This window comes from Centroberyx gerrardi, chromosome 19 (genome assembly GCF_048128805.1).
Source record: "Centroberyx gerrardi isolate f3 chromosome 19, fCenGer3.hap1.cur.20231027, whole genome shotgun sequence".
In the NCBI taxonomy this organism is placed as follows: domain Eukaryota; kingdom Metazoa; phylum Chordata; class Actinopteri; order Beryciformes; family Berycidae; genus Centroberyx; species Centroberyx gerrardi.
This window is the reverse complement of record NC_136015.1, coordinates 24,522,555-24,545,368: the sequence shown is the minus strand read 5'-3', so window position 1 is coordinate 24,545,368 and position 22,814 is coordinate 24,522,555. Positions and strand designations below refer to the sequence as shown.

Below are 22,814 nucleotides of genomic sequence, written 5' to 3'. Positions count from 1 at the left end.
AAAAAGGTGACAAAACAGCTTATTTCCAACTGAACACAGCTAATGAAAGTCGTGACCTTGGTATTATAAGGTTCTATCTGACCTTTTTGTCAAAACTGAGTTAGTCGCATGAACCTATTCTATGAGTGCCTGTTGACATATGTGTGGTGTCTGTAATTTCTAAAACAAAAGGACCCATCTCCATTTAACTCAATGGATGCTGAAAACTTTGAAGCTCAATATCTCAGAACTATCCTGAAGGCAGATAGAACCTTATAATTCTAAGCTCACGAAGTTATGAAAATATAAATGGGCAGAATAGGCAAAAGGAAAATAGGAAAATAAATGTTTAGGGACACACTGTCCAACTGTGTTTATTAAAGTAGAGGCAAATAAAAAGATGTTTGGCGTATTGTATTAACCCTGTCCTGTATTACTGGACTATGAATGTGGATCAAACTAACAGTGCAAATAAACTAATACAAGATCAGAAAATAAAGCCAACACTTTACTTTCCATCTGTGCCTTGAGCAGACATCACTGAATGTAAAGAATCTGTCAATACTAGTGTCATATTTTAGATTTGCTTTAGAAAAATAAACCTGGTGAAAAACAATTAGGCTTCTAGTAACTGTATGTTTGAAGTCTATTTTTTAAGGCATTTAGCTTCTTTTTAAGCACCTGCGGATACACTGCTTCTCCACATTTAATAAAAAACTGAAATTTTAACTCAAGTTCTGTGTTCATAGTTTCCAAGTATTTATCGTTATGGTATGTCTCCCTTTCGCTACTACTCCTAATTGATAAGAGGAAGAAGTGACTGAAAGAAGGAACTCTTGCAGTGTATTTTGATTATTTTTGGAACAAAGCGGTTGAGTTTTGAGATTGCAGTTTTCAGTTCCTGAGTTCAGAACAGATCAGGGAGCAGAATACCTGACCGGTCCGAAGCTGAAGGTCATGAAGAGAAGCACAGCCATCACACACACCGCTCTCTTGTTGTTGGCCGAGTCGCTTCCCTGCAACACACACACACACACGGGAAGGAGAGACGGGGTTTTACTCATGCTGCACACACACACACAAACATCCATATGTGCCTGCACACACACATGCATAAACATACGCTATAATTTGCAAAAACATGCAAAAACGTAGTACTACACTCGGACTTGCTCTGTGATTTAAGTTCTATTTCAATGACAAGATGGTTCACCGTTAATCCATTTTATTGTTACACAAGTTTTACTGTTTTTTGTTGTCATTTAGTTTCTGTTATCCTGCTGTGTCTTCGCTTGTCAACTTGACTTATTTGGTTTCTTTTAAAAGGTGAGATTTCTTTTTGAGTTGTTTTTTTTAATCTCACATGCACCCATTTGTATTTTGTTGGTTTCTAATCTGCCTTTTACTGCCGTTTTACCACTGCATCAATAAATAAAACTGTATATTTGCTAATCTGTGTAGTTTATGAATTTCTGTTTGTCATCTTCCCAACAGTGAAACAGGTTTTACAGGATGCCTTTCTTTTCTCCGTGCCTCTCTCTGTATCTCTGCCTGCTTCTCAGAGTCGTTTCACTTGGCTCAGCCTGTTGTTGTTGCCTGAACACCGGAGCAGCGGCAGCAGCATTGTAAATCCCTCTGTGTATTAAATGAGCTGACAGAGTCTCCAGAGCTGCAGTCGGTCCGGTCTGCAGGGAAATCAGTTGGCTCCTGGTTCTGTAATCACAGATCTGTGCTGTGGCACTGTGGTATTTACTGCACTCTCTTCTTCATATTCATATTCATGTTCCAAGTGCTACGTTTGGCATTTTCACATCAACAAATCATCACGGCATTCATTCTGAGACATCGGTGTAATTACTGTAAACAAACAAGATCATTGCCGAACAGACCGGCCTCCTCCAGCTGCATTTTACACTGTGAGCCACCGGGTCAGACTCTGCTGGATCGCTTTACGGCACAAAACAGGAAGAGGTTCTGTTCTTCCAGAGCAAACGGAGCTAAAGCTGAAAGAGTTTCTGGCAGCAGATGGTGGAAGGAGGGAAAGGAAGATGGAGAAATCACTTCCAACATGTTGATCCTCTTCAGGGAGGGGGAGGGGGGGCAGGAAGCAACGGGGCTGATGGGAAATGTAGTCTTAATGTGGAGAAACACTAGAACTAACAATACTACTGGAGTGAGATAGAGGAGAACAATCAGCTCCAACATGGACTCATTGGTTTACAGTCATTATACCAAGCTATCATTATTAATTTGACAGTGATATATTGATGGTTGATGGTATATTGATTATTTTTCTGGCATTTCTGCCATATTAGGTTGTAAACTTTATTTGCAAAATTGTATTGTTGTTGTTGCTCATATAACATTGTTTTATGCATCTCATTGCTTTGGCAACACTGACATTGTCATTCATGCCAATAACGCTTTTTGAATTTGAAAATTGGCACCTCCTCTCACCTCCCCCTCCCTCCCTCCCTCCCTCCCTCCCTCCTCTCCTCTCCTCTCCTCTCCTCTCCTCTCCTCTCCTCTCCCCTCCCCTCCTCTCCTCTCCTCTCACCTCCTTCCCGGCCAGTCTCTCCCTCAGCGCCTGGTTCTCCCTGCGGAGCCGCTCGTTCTCCTGCTGCGCCTCCCTCAGCTGGGACTCCAGGTTCTGCAGGTACTCCTTCTTCTTCTTTCTCGACTGGCAGGCCGACTCCCGGTTCTTTATCATCCTCTGCTGACGCTTCAGCACCTTCATCTGGAGGAGGAGGAGGAGGAGGAGGATTGGGGAGAGAGGGAAGGAAGTGAGGGATGAGAAGACAGAGGGTGAGGTTTGGGGAGGGAGAGCAGAGAGATGGGAAGAAGGAGAGAGGATGGGAGGAAGAGGACGAAGAGGGAAGCGACGGAAAGGGAGAAAGAAGAAGAGGAAGGAGGAGGGAGGAAGCGATTGAAGAGAGAGGAGGGGAGGGGAGAGGGATGAAGGGTGGGAGAATGAAAGAGGAGAAGGAGAATGGGACAGGGGGAAGTAAAAGGAGAGAGAGAGAGATGGGGGAGTGAGAGACGCAAAGATGAAGAGAAATGAGGAGAAAGAGCAGAGAGAAGGAAGAGGGACAGAGGAAAGCCAAGAGAGTGGAAACAGAAAAGAAAAGTTAATGGAGATCAATAGATGTTAAAAGGTGTGTGACAGCCTGAGGGAGTCCAGTGTTCAGATGTCATGATGATGTAAGAGGCGTCAACATGACATCATCAACATTTATTTCTTAAGCTAACTCTTGCAATCCTAACTCCTGATTGGTTGCTATGCTGATGATCTAGGATTCTGAAGGAAAATAACCAGATAACTGTTTGTGTTTATCTTTCTATACTAACAGTAACTGTTTTTGATACAGTGAGATATGTCATGTCTTTCACGGGTATATTGAAGTTTTACCTATGCTGATTTATGATATGTCTTATCAATGTGTGACTACGATGCAATATGCTAATGTGATTGATGAGTCTGGGTTCTCTTCTCTCTTTACAGTGTTGTGTTGTTTTTTTCCTCTTGTTTCCAATGGAGAGGATGAGCTGTTGTGTGACAGCTGAGCATATTTTAACACCCTTTGTGCAAGACTGCCACACTTCAACCAGGTGTTTAGTATTCTAATAAGTGGCTGAATTTACTCAGTTTGGCTCCCAAGCTGAAAATCAATTTAAAACTTTAGCTGAGCCGCTATCTGCCACATGTTAATTCCAGCTAACACACACACACACACACTGGACCGTGACTGAGGAATACGACGGCTCACTCACATCGATGTCGTTGCAGCTGTTGCCGGGCAACGTGGTGGTTGCCGGGACGATGGGCTTGCTGGCGGGCGGGGCCGTGGGGCTGGAGCAGTGCTGAGGGATGCTGGGAGAGACCGGCTCCATTTTGACGATGGCCGGAGCCGAACCCAGGCAAACGGACTGAGACAGGACGACTGGAGGAGGAGAAGGTTGAACATTAACATGGACAGAGTTAGATCTGTGGGAACAGCAAGGCACTAACACGTGATCATCCTGATTATTCTGCTAAATATTGTGATCATGAATATTTGCCTCGATTTCAGGAAACAAAATGATCTTATTGCACTTTTGCCACTTGATATATTTTTACTTTTTCACTTTTTTTCAGTGCAGTATTCCTCAAAGTAGCAGCAGCTAGAAAGTCTTGTTTTCACTCTCACCGTCTTCCTCTTATTTGCACAGACTCTGTACTGGTTTGTCGTCATCTGGTTTAAAATCAAAGCGTCTTCAAATGACAGATTATGATCCACTTTTAGGAACTATAACAACATTTTCATTCAGAAGAAGAACTGTCGCAACTTTGTCTTTAAACCACGGTGCATGAACTGGAAATAACTAGAAAAAGGAATAAATTAAAATCCAATTCGTTCAATTCATCCAAGAGTAGCTGAATTTATTCCTTTTCCATTTTTGAGTGGGGAGAAAGATTTTCCTGATACATTCTTCTCCTCTATGCTCTTCACTACGTTTTTCCAAAGATAGTCAACGTAACAGAAACCCTTGATATACCACACTGGGACTTTCAGGGGAGCTGAAAACACAACTGACATATAGGGTTGAACGATTTTGAAAAAATATCTAATTGCGATTATTTTGACTGATATTGCAATTGCGATATGATTTGCGATATTAGAAGGAATGATCATTTTTACATCATTATTTTCATTTTCATTGAAAAACGTATTAAAATGATTATGGTGTGATTTTTGCGGGGATCTGTACCAAACAAAGATGTTTTCTTAAGTCTGTAGAATATGATGTGTAGGCCAGGACATCTCTGCAGCACGACAATATTTAATTTAAAACGGTATTTTGACACACATTTCACCTTTAACAAATATTGCGCCTCCTGCGATTTGAAAATTGCAGTAGGCCATATTGCGATTTCGATAAAATTTCGATTAATTGTTCAGCCCTACTTCAATATTGCAGAATTATACAATTATTAATCATGGAAACATAAAATCACAACATACGACTATCTACAATTAAGTGTGCAGCTCTACTAGCAGAGTTACAGTATTCCCACTGGAGCCAACCAGGCTAAATTTAGACTTAAATGCTACTGTGAGGCACTTTGGATGAAAACATCCATTAGGTGGCATTTGTTAGACCGGCCATTACCGCAGCACTGACCTCATGAAGTCTGACTGTTAAAGGTGAAGAGAAACACTCCTTGCTCTGGCCTGAGGACCTAAAGGAGGCCCGTTAAGTTCGGTGAAACTCCCTGCAGCTGCCCGCCGCCTCCCTCTACAGATAAACCCACACAGGCGGAGGGGGCGGGAGGAATGTGGAGATGTTATTATGGGCTGCATGGAGGAGGAGAGCTGATGGAGAGAACTGAAAAGCCCCATCCAATCTTACACAGGACTAATGTTCAACACCACCGTGCACTATCATTTCATAGTTTTATGTTTATTTATATTACCTTTCCTGTATTATTTGCTTATTATTGCTTATTATTTTTATTACCTTTCCTGTACTGCCTTGGCATTGTTCCGCCAGTGACTCCCGAATTTCCCCCAGGGGATCAATAAAGTGCAATATTATCTTATCTTATTAAAATGATTTGTATCAAAGCTTGTCTGCAGCCCTCTTCTCTCTCTAGCATTGTAATGTGTAATATGAGATTATACCTTAAAAAACAAACAAAAACAAACTGTTCAGACATGTGACCAGGGACTGTACAATTAATCGTGCAAAGTTTTAAGTCAATATTTTAGTTTTCACCATTAATTATTGTAGGATTCACCTACAATTAACCCACCGATCTCCTTTAGAACGGCCACTAGTGAAGATATGGGAAAGAAGATTATATAACATGCACAATAACTATGTTCCCCAAATCGTCAAGAGGAAGTATTGTTTTTTTTGGTTTTTCTTTTTTTTTTTATACTTTATTAACGTGAAAAAAACAAAACAGACATTTAAAAAAGGAGTAGTTTGCCAGGAATTACATTTTCTTTTTCCCCTTTTTTAAACAGACAGTTCACTCGAAAAAAGGGGATTAAGTTGTCACCCTCTCACTTTGCCTGCAGTATACTATCCATTTGTCCCAATAAGCCTCACCTTTCTTAGAGTGTAAGTCAAAGAAGAAGTATTGTTATTAATCATTGTGATCACAATATCTAGTATCTATATCTATTATCACTTTAGTCATAATTGTGCGTCTCTATCAGGAAAGAAGCAGGAAAGAAGCAGAAAGACAGGAATCTCCCATTAGACAGGAATGGCTGAACTGTACGTCCAAAACACACTGGAAACCTGATGCTCCTCCTACACAGCTTCACATCAGCAGCTGTGGGTTTGAAGTGTCTCAAATCGCCGCGGTAACCGTCTTTATCGTCCCACCTCCCTCATTCCTCCCGTCCCAAAAGAAACAGAAAAGAAAAAAAATATCCAGCCTGCCCACTTCCTTTTATTAAAAAAAAAAAGAGAGAGAGAAAAAGAGGAAGGAATGTGACGTGACTGGAGTTGTATAACCAGCTGTTATGTAATGTCAGCGTCTTGCCAGACACGCAGAAACGCCAAAATACAGCAGAGGGAGAATCCGGCGGGTAAACATGTGCTGTGAACTCTGGGAAACACTTGGCTCGCACAGAGGAACGGCTTTTGCTCTGCTGTTTGACTCCTGTCTGAAAGCTTTTATCATATAAACCTGTTCTGTTTATCATTCCCACTTTTGGTTGGTTTATTCAAAACTTGGAAGATTCAAATGTAAAGAGGGGAAAGTTATTAAAACGACATTTCCTACATTGCTACTAGCTTAGCATCTGTTCAAAAATATTCCAAAGTTTTATCTTCATTCCTACTTTTGTGGTCTCTCAGTCTTATGCAAAGTTTCAAGATTCAAATATAGAGGAGAGACAGATGTCAGTTTGTTCTGTGCAATTCTACAGATGATACCCATACACTCACACACACACACACACACACACACACACACACACACACACAAAAGCACACAGGCATGCACTCACACAGCCAAAAAAAAACACGAAAATAAAATAGTTAACAAATATAAATAGTGAAGTTGATCCTATGTATGAATTTCTTTCCAAAGCCTTTGCCTTTCCATCAAGGCAAAGAATCTAAAATATAAGATAGTTTTGATTTGTTTAACACTTTTTTGGTCGCTGCATAATTCCATTTGTGTTATTTCATAGTTTTGATGTCTTTACTGTTATTCTAAAATGTGGAAAATAGTAAAAATAAAAGAAAAATGTGGTGTGTCCAAACTTTTGACTGGTAGTGTATATAAAATAAAAAAATGGGCATTTCTGAAAGCTCACATTCTCATGCACATGCAAAATCAAACACACACACACACACACACACACACACACACACACATCCTCTTACCCGGCCTGTTCTGGTCCATGGGGGGCAGGCCCTGCAGGATGAGGGTCTTGGGGGGGGCGGGGGTCTGGGGGACGGGCAGGGCGGCGACGCACAGCGGCCGCGGCTGGATGGGCGGCTTGGTGCTCAGGATGCTGCTGGCCTTCAGCGAGGCCGAGCCCGGCAGGACTGGAGAGAGAGAGAGAGAGAGAGAGAGAGAGAGAGAGAGAGAGATAGAGAGAGAAAGGGGGGGTTACATTTTAGACATCAGGTTTCTGCTCTTATCCAGAGTGGCGGGACTGCAGATGTTCATGGATCCAGCAGAGCAGCAACAGACAGACTTTAGTTTGCTTGAAGTGTTTTTCTTCAGCGTATTTTAGTTTATTTACTTCGGTTACGGTTCAGCCGTGCATCAACTGGAACGTGGATCTATTTTTACTTTATTTTAACTGGTCTCTCCGCTCACATTTTTCATTCTTCAATCAGGAAACTGAACTCCCTGCACAACAAAGAGTCTACTTTATAAATTAATTTATAGGCACAGAGCTGAAAAGACAGATAAACCAGGCTACAGAGCAACTTGAAGAAGAAAGAGCTGTCATCATTCATTTACTGGTTTCAAAACTGAAATTTAGATAAGAGATAATATATTGATTTTCTATGTCTTTATTGCGTATAGAGACACCCAGAAGGAGTGTATTTCCACACTTCCAGACACAAGCGCCTCCTTCCCTCAGGGTTAGAGTTACTAGATGGACTAGCACTCCATCTTCTCTACACACTCACGTTGTTTGAGTTTACTCAAATGTGGGGGTTTTGACTGCACCCATTTGCATGCACACATAGAAAACCTGTGTGTGTGTGTGTGTGTGTGTGTGTGCGTCTATGCAGCAGATGGCTGCTGTGTCTGAGCTGCTGTCTGAGGCTGTAGGTGTCAGCTGATTGGTTGCTGCTGCTGTTAACTACTGTGAACAGTGAACACTTCACAGGAATCAAACCTATGTTCTGACTAATATGGATTTTTGACAGCCAATACAGATACTGATATATATATATATTTTTTTTTAAATTGTACCTGTATCAATGCTGTTTCCTGTGTAATGACATTATTTGTGCTGCTCCTACTACTGCTGCTGATGTCATGGGGGCCTCAGGCACCCACATATAGCAAACCAGGGTTCAACTGATATGGGTTTTTGAAGGCCGATACCAATATCGTTATTTTTTGGATTGAAGCTGCCGTTGGCCGATATTTGTGCTGATAATCACTGCCTTTAAATTTGAACATTTTGATGCCAAAAAAAACGAAATAAAAGATGGAAGTATTCAGTGTTTCTTCCTGATTTGTGTTCTTGTCAGGGTGGGAAAGCACCTGAAACAGCATTTAGACCATCATGGGACACTAAGACTCATGTAAAACTCACTAAAACTCATGTAAAACTCACTAAAACTCTTGTAAAACTCACTAAAACTCATGTAAAACTCATGTAAAACTCACTAAAACTCATGTAAAACTCACTAAAACTCATGTAAAACTCACTAAAACTCATGTAAAACTCATGTAAAACTCACTAAAACTCGCTAAAAATCACAGATCTGTGGTTGCCAAAGTGACAGTAATAAAGAAATTCTGTCATACTCATGTAAACTAATGTCAATTCTATAAAACCCATGTAAAACTCACCAAAACCATGTCACCAAAACAAACCATAATAATAATCATAATCATAACATACTGATGGAATCCGATCAAAATGTCTCAATTCAGGTTTAGGGCTTCCAACAGACAACCAGTGTAGTATTGATCAATCCTAAAATAAATGTTATCAAACTGCATTATATCCATCATGTCAGAGGTGGACAACACCGACCGGCAGATATCCGATTTTTAATAAAAGGTGAATATCGGCCTGATGTATTGATAAACCGTCGTACCTGCGGTCTGCGTCTCCATCCCGCCGATGACGGCCGGGATCTGCGTCTGTAGCGCCGTCTGCAGCTGCGTCTGCGTCACCGCGGGCATCTGCGTCTGAGGCTGGGCCGCCGCCGCCGCCGTGGTCGTCGCCACGGTAACCTCCATGGAGCCCAGCGGAGGCGACAGCACGTCTCCGTACATGTAGGGGGGCGTCGGAGGGTTTTCCCCTTTCACCGTGATCTGGGACAAGGAGGCGACACGAGGCAGAGGCCGGGTCAGGAACACAGAGACAGAAGAAACATGGATGCAGATGTCTTCCTGTCATGTTCCACCTTGTTGTGTTCTGTTTAGATTCTGTTATCCAAACCAGTTCCATCTTTGCTTGTCATCTTAATTTTTGTTTTTTTGTTTTGTGTTTTTCATAGTTTTTTGTCTTTCTTTCCTTTCTTTGTTTTGAGATTTCTGTTTGTGCGCTTTTATTTTTTGCACCTTTTTTCCCCACCTTGTCACCATGTAAATACATTTTGGCATTTTTTGCATCAGCTGGCCTGTCTTTGTTTTTTTTACCTTTATAGCGTGTGAATCCTTTTTGATCTTCTATGCTCTGAGTTTTTGAATTTACGCACCCGACTTTGGAGTGCAGATATTTTCACCTATTTGTTTTGAGATGAGAAATTGTGCAGAAGGCCTTTGGGTTTTTTTTCCCCATCTCACTTGCATAAATATTTCATTCTTGTCTCTTCTGAGTTTTTCTGTGTTCTGACATGGTAGCAGTAGCAAATATTTAGATATTAAACTTAAAATTAGCATCAAAGTCTTAAGATTTTGATATTACTTCATTACTTCACTTTCATCAGTGTGAAAATAAACTAAGGAAACTAAATTGCCCTACAAGTGAAAACAGCAGTAACTACTTTTTTGTTTTAAACTTCATAACTAGGATTGTGATTTCATACCAACTAAAATTATACCTATAAATGCTATTAAATGATATATAGTCTACTACTATAGTCTACATCCCTACCTGAAGGAAAAGCCCGTCCTGACCGAGGTAAACTCTTCTCTCTCTCCGTTCTTAGCTAATTCTCTTACCCGGCCATCAAAACAGCAGCTTGTTTACACTCCACAACTTTTTTTCCCCCATTCTCATACATATAGAGCATGCCAGCACATTTATTCTTTTCTTTCTTTTTTAAATTTCACACAGTTACTGCTCTTTGGTTTTATCGGGCTGCACAGGTGCCAACACCTTTCGTTTGATTACTATATCACCAAATATCAATTAAATCACAGTCCTGTCTTTGATAAAGCCGATAAGTATTTGGGTGTGTGTACTATTCCAATTCTACTCATTGCTCCTACTTTTGTCTACTCACACACACACACACACACACACACACCTGTGGGTCTGGTGATGATGCGGAGCAGTCCGACGAGAGCGAGGATGCAGGGGAGGGAGGCTCTGCTTTCACCTGAAACACTGGACACACACACACACACACACACACACAGAGGACACTATCAAAACACTGAAAATTGCGAAGCATGTTCTTCTTTTTTTGTGCAACAGATTAGATGCATCTGATGAAAATGACTTGGAGAAGAACTTACGCATTTCCACTGGTAAAGGCTGAGTTATCGTCATTTCATCTTTTAACACCGGACCGTCTCCTGCAGAGAGAGAGAGAGAGAGAGAGAGACAGAGAGAGAGACAGAGAGAGAGAGAGAGAGAGAGAGACAGAGAGAGAGACAGAGAGAGAGACAGAGAGAGAGAGAGAGAGAGACAGAGAGAGAGAGAGAGAGAATTAATTGTTGTATATTTGTTGACATATCAATTGTATATTGTATATTTAAGTTTGATTACTGTTATTTGAATTTGTTGACTTTGCTTTGGCAATATGTAGTTTTGCATTTCATGCCAATAAAGCACCTTGAATTGAATTGAGAGAAGGAGAGAGAGACAGAGAGGGAGAGACCCAGAGAGATAGAGAGAGAAAGAGAGAGACAGAGAGAGAGAGAGAGAAAGAGAGACAGACAGAGAGAGAGACAGAAAGAGAGAGACACAGAGAGACACAGAGAGAGACAGAGAGAGACAGAGAGACAGAGACAGAGAGAGAGAGACAGAGAGACAGAGACAGAGAGAGAGAGAGAGTTTATTCGAGGATAACTTGGCACCCCCAGACTAAACTGACCCGTCACTGATAAGCTGGAAGCTCGTCAGGAACACAGACTGACACTTTCTGACTGAACGTCATCATTACTGTCACAGATCTGTGACTTTATAAGAACAAGTTGTTTCATGTGTTCAGCAGGACAAACAACACCCAGCACTTCCCCTCTAAGTGTTGAGTAGGAAAGGTGGGAGGAGGAGGAGGGGGATTTTTTTCCGTCCCAGTTTTGGTTCTAGCACTGAAACTATTCTTACTAAGATACTTTATTACGTGGTTCACAGGCCGCACCGCTGAAACTGTTCTTACTTGGATACTTAAGTATGATAAAAATACATATTTGTGCTTTTTGAGGGGAATTGGGCCACATTTTCACATTCTCTACAGTGTTTCTGTTTGGTTAATGACTGAAGAGGGAACAGTGAAGCCACAGGCAACATTTTGAGTATTGGCACGAACTACAGTTTAACCGATACGGGTTTCTCAAGGCTGCTGATATTCAATATCTTTAAATTTGACCGTTTTCATGCCAAAAAATTACAAGTATTCAGTGTTTCCCCAAGATTTTTTCTTCTTGTCAGGGTGGAAAAGCCTCTGAAACAGCATTTAGGACACGGAAACTCTCCACTGAAACCCAGGATGATAGCTCTATAATACATAGTCATGCATATTCTGATCCAAATGTCACATTACAATTAATTCAGGTTAACAGCTTCCCACAGACAACCAGAACAGTATCAATAAATTATATAATATATATCTATATATCAGTAATCAAACAAACTGCATCATATCCGTTAGAATGGGGGTGGATGACACAAACCGGCTGACATCCAACCTTTAATAAAAGATATATGAGTCCAAAGCTGTAACATAGTAAAAAGTAGGCTACTGGGCTAATAGGTTGTGTTATCACTGTGCTGTTATCTAACTCATCCACAGAACAAGACAGCATGGATTTAACAGAACTAAAAAGGAGTGTTTTCATCAGGAGGTTTGACTAATGAAAACGGGCAAAAATCCACAAAGCTTCACTCTGCATGCAAGCTGCTCAGAGATAAAAAGGTAAAGCAATGACAATGAATTTTCAGAAACTTTTGGGCAAAATAAAAGAAGAAAAAAGACAAGAAAAGTGCTATATAGATGAAGTTATTATTACTATTACTGAATAAAATGCTCCTGGCTAGAGAGCGTCGGAGTCTAAATGTTCTCACCAAGGGAAAGACGCAAAACTTTCCATGATCGCTTATTGATTCTGTTAAAATCACTTCAGTCGTGAACGGGAGGAAACAAGCTGATTTTTATGCCTCGAGATAACTGAGACACTGACTGCGCTAAAAGGGGAAGCAACTCAATATCTGGAAAGCAGATCTGAGATTTTTTTACGCTCGCGGTTCCTAATTCCTAATTTCACAACAGCTTGACAAGCCCACTATGTTGTTTTTTTTTTGGCTCCTCCTGCACATCTTTTCTGTTTTTTTACTTGTTGTTTTCAACTCCCAATCTCTATGTATTACATTCCATCTCCCTTCACTGTTATGTTACATAATGTTGTTGTTTTTTCTCTTCATAATATGTGCAATAAACTAAAAACTAAACAAAACTAAAACTGCTGATGTTGCTTCTGTCTAATTAAAAATCCAGAAACAATTTCGGGACAAAGGAATATTTATAACAGCTATTGTTGGGATACTTGTTGATATACGAATTGAAGCTTATTCTGCTGGATATGAGCATCAACTAAACGCCTAAATAATCTATGTAACTAAAGCTTTGCACAGGCTTTAGCAGCCGCTCTGGCAGAAGTGCAGAAGAAGAAGAAGAAGAAGTGTCTCATGTTTCAGCAGCTTGATCTCTGAGAGGGAAACGCAGACCGAGGCGGTTTCATGTTCGCAGCGTTTCAGGGGCCGCCGCGGTCGGCCGCGCCGTACCTGTGAGAAGGTTGTCGTCAAGGTGTCGCCATGGCGATGTGGGGTTGTCGGGATCGAGGGTCAGCACCAGGTCGTTGTCGAACTGCGAGAGGTTGGCAGAGACGGAGGGAGGAAGGAAAGAAGAGAAGGACAGAAAGAGAGAGAGAGAGAGGAAAAAAGAGGAGGAAAATTAGGCCAAACTACTCTTGGATTAGTCAGTAGGTCGACTGGCAGTACTCCTACATGTGTGTGTGTGTGTGTGTGTGTGTGTGTGTGTGTGTGTGTGTGTGTGTGTGTGAGTGTGTGTGTGTGTGTGTGTTTTCCAATCAGCCAACCGACAAACAATTAGCCCGATTATCCTCTGACCCATCGACTCTACTCTACCTCCTGATGGCTGCACTTCCCTGGTTTCCTCTGCTGCCAACATACACTCAGTAACTAGACTAATTCAACGTGAATATATATCCAATTACATGGTTGATCATTTCTATGGTAACTGACAAATTTATTAACACAATAAATTTAAACACAATCTGTAGGCAATGAATCCTTATGAATGTACGAATTTGGTGTTATGGGATTTCCAAGAAACTCAGTTATGTCAAAAACCAGATGGCACCGACTAAATTCAGTTTCTGGTTGCACACTGAAAATAATAATAAATGAAGATGAAAAATAATATATATACACTGTATATACGATGACTGACTCTGTTGTTGTCCGGTCATTTCCTCAGCATCATGCACTCTGCTGTCACCATATTCAATATTTAAAATCTGACATTTGACATTTTGCATGTCATGTTTAACACTTATCATGAATACCACTTCGGCTGCAAGTTGGACCATATTTAGCTTTCAAAATCATTTCATAGGCATGTTTAAATCTTTACATAAGCTTGTTTGGTGTAGCCTAAATGCCATACAATATCATTTATTTATTGTCCCAAGGGAAATTGAGTATATAAAGCCAAAAGGTGCAGAAAACACACAATAAAGAGCTTCATATAAAACAACAGTCACAGTTTCTGCAGCAATATAAATGGGCATTAATGCCTGAAGCAGGATGGGAGTATCACTATTTAAATTCCTGATTCTTCTTTAGAGTCTTGTAAACTTCAGCATTAACTGTGTGACTTTACTGTGAATTACTGTGTGACTTTTCCTGCAGACCGAGGCCTGAACCTTGTGAAGTGTGTGAACTTGAGTCCTGGTTCTAGTGCAGGTGGAGCTGGACCGGAGTGTGTGTGGATGTTAGACTGAGGTCCGGTTACAGCCGGCCTCGGCCCGGCTCACACAGACAGAAAGGACAGAGAACAGACTCTTCCTTTTGTCCCGTACCGATGTGTCGTATTTCATCCCCCGGCTGAAGTCTCCGTCCTCGCCCTCCTCCATGCTCTCACACTGGTACAGGCAGGCATCTGAGGAGGACACACACACACACACACACACACACAGGCTGTGAGGAGAGAGACAGGAGGCAACACTGATGAACAGACGGTGAAGAAGACACACAAAATCATTCGAGTTACAAAAAAATCAGTATGCACCTGAAGGGAGGAGGGGAACAGAGAGATCTTTTCAGATTTAAATCACATCTGCTGTACTGTGAAATGAGATTCAAACTGCATCCCTGCAAACTGCGGCTCAGTCTGACCGCTCAGATCAGATTTCAAGTGTTTTGTTTCCCATCACTTCCCACTCGACACGCACGTGACGTCACACGTTGCGGGGAGAAGAGAACAACAAACATGGAGGAGAAGCAGCCAGAGAATACCGAATGTGAGAATAAGCAACAGACAAACTTAGTGTGCTGCTGCTCCCCGAGTTGTTGGACAGAAAACGCATCCTTAGTCTGTGTTGCTATGACAACCAATGTCGTAATGACAGCAAGTGATTATACTGTCCAAACACACAAATCCAATCTGGTCAGTTGTAAAAATGACCAGACTTCTTCAGCTTGTTTGCCAGTTTTGTATGTCATAATATAGGCTACATGCCAAAAAAATTTTTTTTCTTGTATTTTTTTCTATCAAAATCCTGCTACTTTTACTTCCTGGAAAACAGTGTATCTTTAATGGTGACATCATGCCGCACCAGGAGGCGTAAATAATAATTCCAAGCAATAAACATCACAGATTTTATAACAACTGCCTTCCTCTCCCTAACTGATTGGTTTACACTTTTGAATGATTCCTCCCTGCAGTATGTCCGTAATTTTTTATCTCCGTAATTTGACGTTTTTCCTGTTGAAACAGGATGTTGGGGTGCGACATCCTGTTTCAACAGGAAAAACGTCAAATTACGGAGGCTAGATTCTCTCAAAATGCCATTTAGTTGTGACTTTAAAGATCAGATTTGACAAAAAACTGGACATAAAGAAAAGTACCTACAAGTGTATTGATCAGTAGGGTTCAAATCATTTTGGGCATCATAATATATCAGGTAAATATACTGATACAGGCAGACATGTATGATCACATGAGATGAATTTGTTTAAAGGGACAACTCAACTAAAGTTCTACCTACTTTTACATAGTTTTAGCTCATTTAACATTAATTTAAATACAGTTTTAACTACTTTAGCATTGATTTAGATAAAGTTTTAGCAGCTCTATATGCTTCATGTCCAGGAAACCAACACTCAAACCAACACTAGTTTCCACCATGACTCTGTCTGCCATTATTTCTCCCATCATGCCTTATTTGGTTTGATGAAAACACGTGACTGTGGACTTTGAGCTAAAATAACCGGGGGAAACTCAGGCTATCTAGGCTATGTAGACCATTTCCCATTCAGAGGTGTGAATCATAAACACCTCTCACAGCAGCATGTGGTTTCCTATCAGCTAATATTTGCTCAGTACATGCATGTTTTTACATTGTAGAGGTCCTGCAGCTCAATGGAAAATGTATGCACTCCCATCAAACAGCATAAATAATCCCTAAAGAACATCTGATGCAAATCCCTTGTTGTCGGCTCCTTCAGGGTGTTTTTTTTTTTACTTCTAAAAGCCTGAGCAGTGACAACAGAAGAAACATAAGAAGTGAGGAGGAAGCTTTTAAGATGCAACAGCATGGATTTTAAGGCCCGAGGACAAACAGCTTCAGCAGCACAGCAGGGATCATGTATCTATAAAGCCTATTGTATGGAAGAAGCCGACTGTTTCTCGTCTGTTGAGTACGCATCAGTACAAAAACTTTGAAAACGAATCCAGATCCAGTTCTAACCAGGGTGGGAAACTAAACACTATAGCAACATGCGGCTAAATCCTGGCTGCAGCAGGTAACGGTGTGTTCAGATGCTGGTGGGAAAGTCCGACATCCGGGACTTTCTCGTCGGCTTCTAAAGAGAGGTGCGTTCATGTGCCGTTTTGTCGTGACAACAAACCCAGAAGACAGACAGCAGATAAACACGGACCTCCTGCAGCTTAACAAGCTAATTTGACAAACTTCATTCAAACAAATGTCAGGTTAGTCTGGCTAACTACAAACTTGCAGTAAATGTGTATGTGTTTTCTTACTGTTGACTGACACATAGCTTGATTTTTTCACCTTGTTGAGAAGGTTAAAGGTCACTATTGTGTCATAACTTTGCATCAAAACTCAGGTAGTGACATTTTTCGACTTTCGACTTTGGAGGGCGTTCATGTGAAATTTCCAAGTAGGAAATTCGTTTTTTTCCGATATTTCTGAGAGCACATGAATGCACAATGTGTTTGTCTACATTAGCAGCAGCACTGGCAGCTAAGCAGCCGTCATTTGGAGGTCCAAAACTCTAGTTCGTTGGTATAATAGTCAAAGCGCTAGATGAATTTTAGGACGTTTTGGACGGGAAAAAAAAGTTTCCTGCCTTGGTTCAAACTAGACCAATAAAAATATGAAAAGATGCAGACTTTTTCACCATGCAATTGAGAGTGTGTGAGTGCAAAGTGTGTGTCAAACAGTTGGATATCAACATCTCAGACCAGGTGTAGGTATGTCTTTTGAGAGTGATGCTCATTCTTTTACAGCATTATGCCTGGTTGTACTAACTGTGTTCAGAAACTTGCAAAAATAGTGTTCCAGATTCCTTTATTTCCTATTTATTATTCCTTTATTTCTTTATTTCTCCAGGGAAGACTGACTGACTGCTCTTTCTCTCGCACCGTCCTGCTTCACATTCATCCAGCTGCAGACATCCACACCTGGGAGCCGCCCAGCACAACCAGACTCTACTGTTATCTACTGAGCAGCATCCCTGCAGCAGTGAAGGCCTTGCTCCAGGGCATCTCAGCAGTGATTCCTGAGGGAAGGGAAAGCATTTGTGTTTTATCTTCCCCACTAGGGATGTAACAGTATGGAATTTCACAGTACGGTACGGTATCTACCAAAATACCACGGTATACGGTATTTCACGGTATTAATTTTTTTCCCCCTTTTAATTAAACGTACTATGGCCCATCGAAAAAACAAACAAACAAGTATTGTGCTTTGAAGAAAAATATTGCTTTATTGAACTGAAACGTGTGTGCGTGCCTGTGCGTGTGTCTGTGTGTATTTAACTAAAACTCTCATGCATTGTAACATTTACATAAAAATATTTAACGCAAGGGTCCTCCTGCTGCGTGAGATAACGTTAATGTTCTAGCGCCCTGCAGTGCAACATCGGATAGTTTATTTTGCATTAAAGACGGAAAATACACACGACAATCTTGTAATCTAGTGCAGTTTAATAATGTATATTAAATTACAAAGTCCACTGTTGCAATTCAATATTGCTAGCAACTTGAAGTGTGATGTTTAATTTTTTCCCCTGGCTGTCACGAGCGGAGCTGTGGATAGGTAACCCTCCACTGTAGTGGCGTGCGGCGTTGTGCATATGCACATTGCGCAACATAAATGTATACCGTGGGCACGGTATTACAGGGAAAGGCTTACGGTTCAGAACCGTGGTTGCTTGATACCGCGGTATACCTTAAAACGGTATACCGTTACATCCCTATTCCCCACCCAGACAGTCCGGGCCAGTTAAGGATTCAGTCTCAAGCCTGCTTTTCTCACCTCGAGGCTACCGCCAGTCTCAACGGCCTCAAGATGTTGCTGCAACTCATTTGCGTTTACTCACATCCGATTCCAACCACAACCCATTCAAAATCTTGGGAGGAATTCTTGACCACATACTGTGTCTGATGTGACGGCTTCCTCTGGCAGCTAATTCAAAACATGTGAAATGATGTGAAATGATGTGTAGATGTGAAAACAGACATTTAAGTTTGATTTTGCTGTTAAAATCCATTTTTAATGTTTCAGAAGAGGAAAACTCATGTCCATTCACCCTGCTACACACCAGATTCATGTGGTTTCTAGCACTGCAGAGTGATAAAGTGTAACATGTAAATCCTAATACATGACACAAGGCCATAAAGCGGTATCATACAAAGCTATTTATTGGGTTTGTTTGATAGACACACTTTTGAGTGTCTATTTTTCACATGTTTGTTTTGTGACCTATATAATCAACAAGGAAGCCATCGCATCAATTTAATACTATTTCCGAGGGGGCAAAAATTCAGCCAGCATAGTTAAAAAACAAAAAAACATCCAAGCAACAGACAAGAGCAACAGTAGATGACAGACATGACAGACTCTCTTCAGCCAGCTGCCTCTTGCTTATCTCCAAAGTTTTGAAAGAGTTGACTTGCAACGTGACTGCATTATTTTCATTATTGATGAATACGAACAATGCTTATTGATAAAGGCTAAGGTGGATAATTTAAGCTGGATAGTCATGAACAGAGCAGAGACGAGTCTGGTCCACTTAGGCCTTGCTATGCAGATTTTTACTGGTCCATAGCACTAAATTCTTTGTTTTTCATACCGGACAAGAACGAATGAAGGAGAACGAGCGCTGATTTCTGCAACTATGCTGACTGTGTACAGGACCAGAGAGGAACCTGGACCGCTGCTACTGACTAACAACAAAAACACGCTGGTATTATCCTTTAATTCCCTTTTATGGGTCCCAACCACTAAGCTAGGAGGAGGAATATGTTTTCACCAGTCTGAGGCTGGAGTGACATTTCTTCTCTGGATTCCAGGCTGAATGGTTTTAAGAAGCCAACAATGTATCCTCAGGCTGTGGTTAAGGCGTCTCTGTGTGACTCACGTTTCACACCCAAACTTTAACTTTAGTTATTTACTGTACTGTCCTCAATATGTTCCTTCTCCTGTAATTATCTGTTGCATTTTTGTCGATACTCTCTGTATTTACTCTATTCTGATCTATCTTACCTTATTCTCTGCTGCTGCTGCATTGACCTTATTTTCTCCCTTGGATCATTAAAGTTTCAGTCTAATCTAATCTAGCCAAGTTTTTACTGCCCAGTAAATGCAAAAGCCCAGTAACAGGGCCGTAAACTAACCTTTTGCAGACCAGCCACAATGGGTGGTAAATCCCCAAATTCAACCATCTACTGTCACCGTTTTCTCTGCCAAATTCACTTTTAGAACAGAACAGGAACAACAAATAACGGCTGGTTACCTGCCAGGGCGGCTGGTGGTGTAACAAAACATTAACGGCCACGGGCAACGTTTACCGGCATTTGGCTGGTGGCTGGTGTTCGTTTCCCACTTTCCGCCTGGTTGGTCTGGTTGGTTCCCACATGACAAGAATAGTAATGTTTTCATTCAGCGGCGTCCCAGGGTGAGATTGAATGTCTCACTTTGAGCCCGGGCTGAATAAGACTTGCCTGTTGTGGAAGAGGTGCTTTGGATTTTAGGTGCACCTGTCTGAGTTTGGGGTTAGTTTAGGACAGTGGTTCGCAAAACTTTTTCATATCAAGGACCCCTAATTCAGTCCACATCAGGGCTAAGGACCCCCATTTGATGAGATTTTGTCTCTCAGACCCAAATCTGAGAATATTTTTTATTGTTAGATATGATTTTTTACAGAATCCCATGACTGTCTGTATTGTAGGTAGAGAGAAAACAGAGAAACTATGATCCAGTCATTCTTCTACATTCTCTAATTGTGTTAACTTCTTGTAAATTAAATAATGGTGATGCTTAACAATTCATCAATTTGGTTTTGCTGCGGACCCCCTGGAACCCCTTCAAGGACCCCTGGTGGTACCCCAACCCCACGTTGAGAACCACTGGTTTAGGTGATACTACTGAGTTTCGCGCTTGACTGCGTTTGACAAAACCAAGACATGAAACTTGCCTTCTTTGCCTACCAGCTACAGTGGCTGAAACATGCAAAACATCACCACCTTCTTTCACTATCATACCCGCCACCAACTAGGTATTTTTTAAGAATAAAGTTTCAGACCTAAAGCGAAGTAAACTAGACAATTACAAGCCACAAAACTGACCAGAATGTGGCTGGAGGCCGGAGGTAAACCCCCACCTCCAGGCCCAACACTGACATCAGACACACAGCACTGGGTTAATTGGCTGTATTTCTGTGTGTGTGTGTGTGTGTGTGTGTGTGTGTGTGTGTGTGTTGCAGACTGAAGAGGCCACACTGCCCATTGTACCAAGTCACAGATGACCCAACAGATGGTTCAATCAATTTCACACAAAAGACAAATGATGTGGTGAGATGTTGTGCACTAGTGTAACCTGTGACACAGTGGTAAATTACAGCTGTGAGTCTCATCAGCTGTTATTAGGGCTGCACCATTAAATAAATAAATAGGAAATCAAAATATGTTCTTCAATTTCCATACCACAAGAAGCTACAGTTATTTTATCAGAGTAGTGGGTGCTGAGCCCAGTTTCTGGCCTATAAATTAAATTGCACATGATAAAAAATAAACTTTCACTTTATTCAAACAGAGCAAATCTTAAGCAACAACATCTAAGTTTTTTTTATTTAAAATGTTTCTTGTTTGCTGGAAAATCTATAATATAGAAAAATCTGTCTGCACACTGAATTGCCATATTCAGTAAAAGTATCACACAGCATGATTATTTGTCGATATTGTGCAGCCCTAGTAAACAAAATCTATTTTATTTTCAGGAAACCACCTTCAAAACCCTCTTTCCCATAAATCACATCGGTTTGACAACACTCACTATTTTGTATACAATCACTTCAGGAAACAAAGATTTGTGTTAGCCTTACACAGGTGGGTTCACTGTCTCTACTCTGCAAGCAGACAGATGGCTGAACTGAGCTTAGGTGGCTTTATTCTCCACTAAATCCTTCAATAACAACAATTAGAGACCATGACCCCATAGCCTGCTCGTGACAGGGCTTGAATAGAAAACATGCACACGCAAGACTGTGAAATGCAGGAAGAAATGAAGACAAGTAATAACGTGTGACCACGCTTCCACCCCCTGCGAAAGATAAACTGACATATCCGGGTCTGCTGACCAAGGAAACACACACACGCACACACACACACACACACACATATATATATCCGCATGTGGATATCACTCAACGTGCATCTCTACCCACATTTTAGCTTCCTCGTTTTCAAATAAACACGTTTTGAGTGCATGATGTAGGGTTTAGTGAAGCTAACTTGGCCCCTTGCAGATGCTTTAACGCCCAGTCTTGCCCAGCTGGACGGGGATGGGTGACTGCTCGTCTGGGCATCCATGCTTTTAACGTTACCCGTAACCGACAGCGCGGGTTAAAAATACGTTAATAGTTCCGTTACAGAGACTTTAAACGTTGACTCACCCCAGTCTTCGCTCGTCAGGAGATTATCAGCGAAGAAACGGCTATCCAGATCAGACAGTAAATCCGTAGTCATAGCCACAAAGGCGTGTGTTTGGAGGAAAGGGGGTTGCAGTTAGATAGCGAGGTGATAACTGATAGCTAAATAAACAGAAAGTGAATGGACGCGCTAACTCGCATTAAAGTATGTGGGCGATATTTGGCGTAAGCGTCATTTGCAGTTGAAACTAATGAGGTATTCCCCCCGTCGGATAAGTAATATTGTTATTCAGTTCGTTTCATAACGATCTATCGATTCTTGCCTCAGTCTTGCATATGACAGACAAGGAAACGTATTTTCCGGAAAAACACCGCCCACTTGCGACAGAGAAGCCAATGGGAGCGAAGACCAGCGTGATCGACAACCTGCTCGACCAATCAAGTGATTCGAGTAGTGCGATTGGGCACGGTCCAACCTATTATTAAGGGCGTTAAAGAGACAGGAGTTTAAAGCTGATTTGGCCGAATGGAAGGCCCGGATTTTGATTGACAGGAAAATCATCCAATAGCCGTCATGATATTTCGGATCCGCGTCAAATTGACAAGTGTGCTGACCAATTATGGTTTACCCGACCAAAAAAAAACCTTTTCACATTGCAGCTCACGCTTGATTCAATAATGATGTTTTCTGAAAATAACATTGCGTCATGTCGTTTTGTATGACGGCTAGTTTGTGCAACCAATCCAACTGACACTCTCTTGCTGAAAATAGTCCTGATGTAGCAGCTAGGGCTTTTATTTTTATTGTTCATTTTTGGGGGG

The 22,814-nt window shown here is 41.3% G+C and overlaps 1 protein-coding gene across 1 annotated transcript in view; it reads right to left on the bottom strand.

The window, feature by feature from the left end:
* Positions 1-22,307, bottom strand: part of atf6b (activating transcription factor 6 beta) — a 28,998-nt gene extending 6,691 nt beyond the window's left edge. The window contains exons 1-10 of the mRNA XM_071908085.2: positions 22,017-22,307; positions 14,678-14,757; positions 13,359-13,440; positions 10,871-10,930; positions 10,660-10,739; positions 9,280-9,499; positions 7,369-7,533; positions 3,751-3,920; positions 2,537-2,716; positions 913-995 (exon numbers count right to left, since the gene is read on the bottom strand). Of these exons, the coding sequence (XP_071764186.2) occupies positions 913-995; positions 2,537-2,716; positions 3,751-3,920; positions 7,369-7,533; positions 9,280-9,499; positions 10,660-10,739; positions 10,871-10,930; positions 13,359-13,440; positions 14,678-14,757; positions 22,017-22,089 (1,193 nt within the window). The 5' untranslated portion in view covers positions 22,090-22,307. The remainder of the gene's footprint in view (positions 1-912; positions 996-2,536; positions 2,717-3,750; positions 3,921-7,368; positions 7,534-9,279; positions 9,500-10,659; positions 10,740-10,870; positions 10,931-13,358; positions 13,441-14,677; positions 14,758-22,016) is intronic.
* Positions 22,308-22,814: the final 507 nt, after the last annotated feature.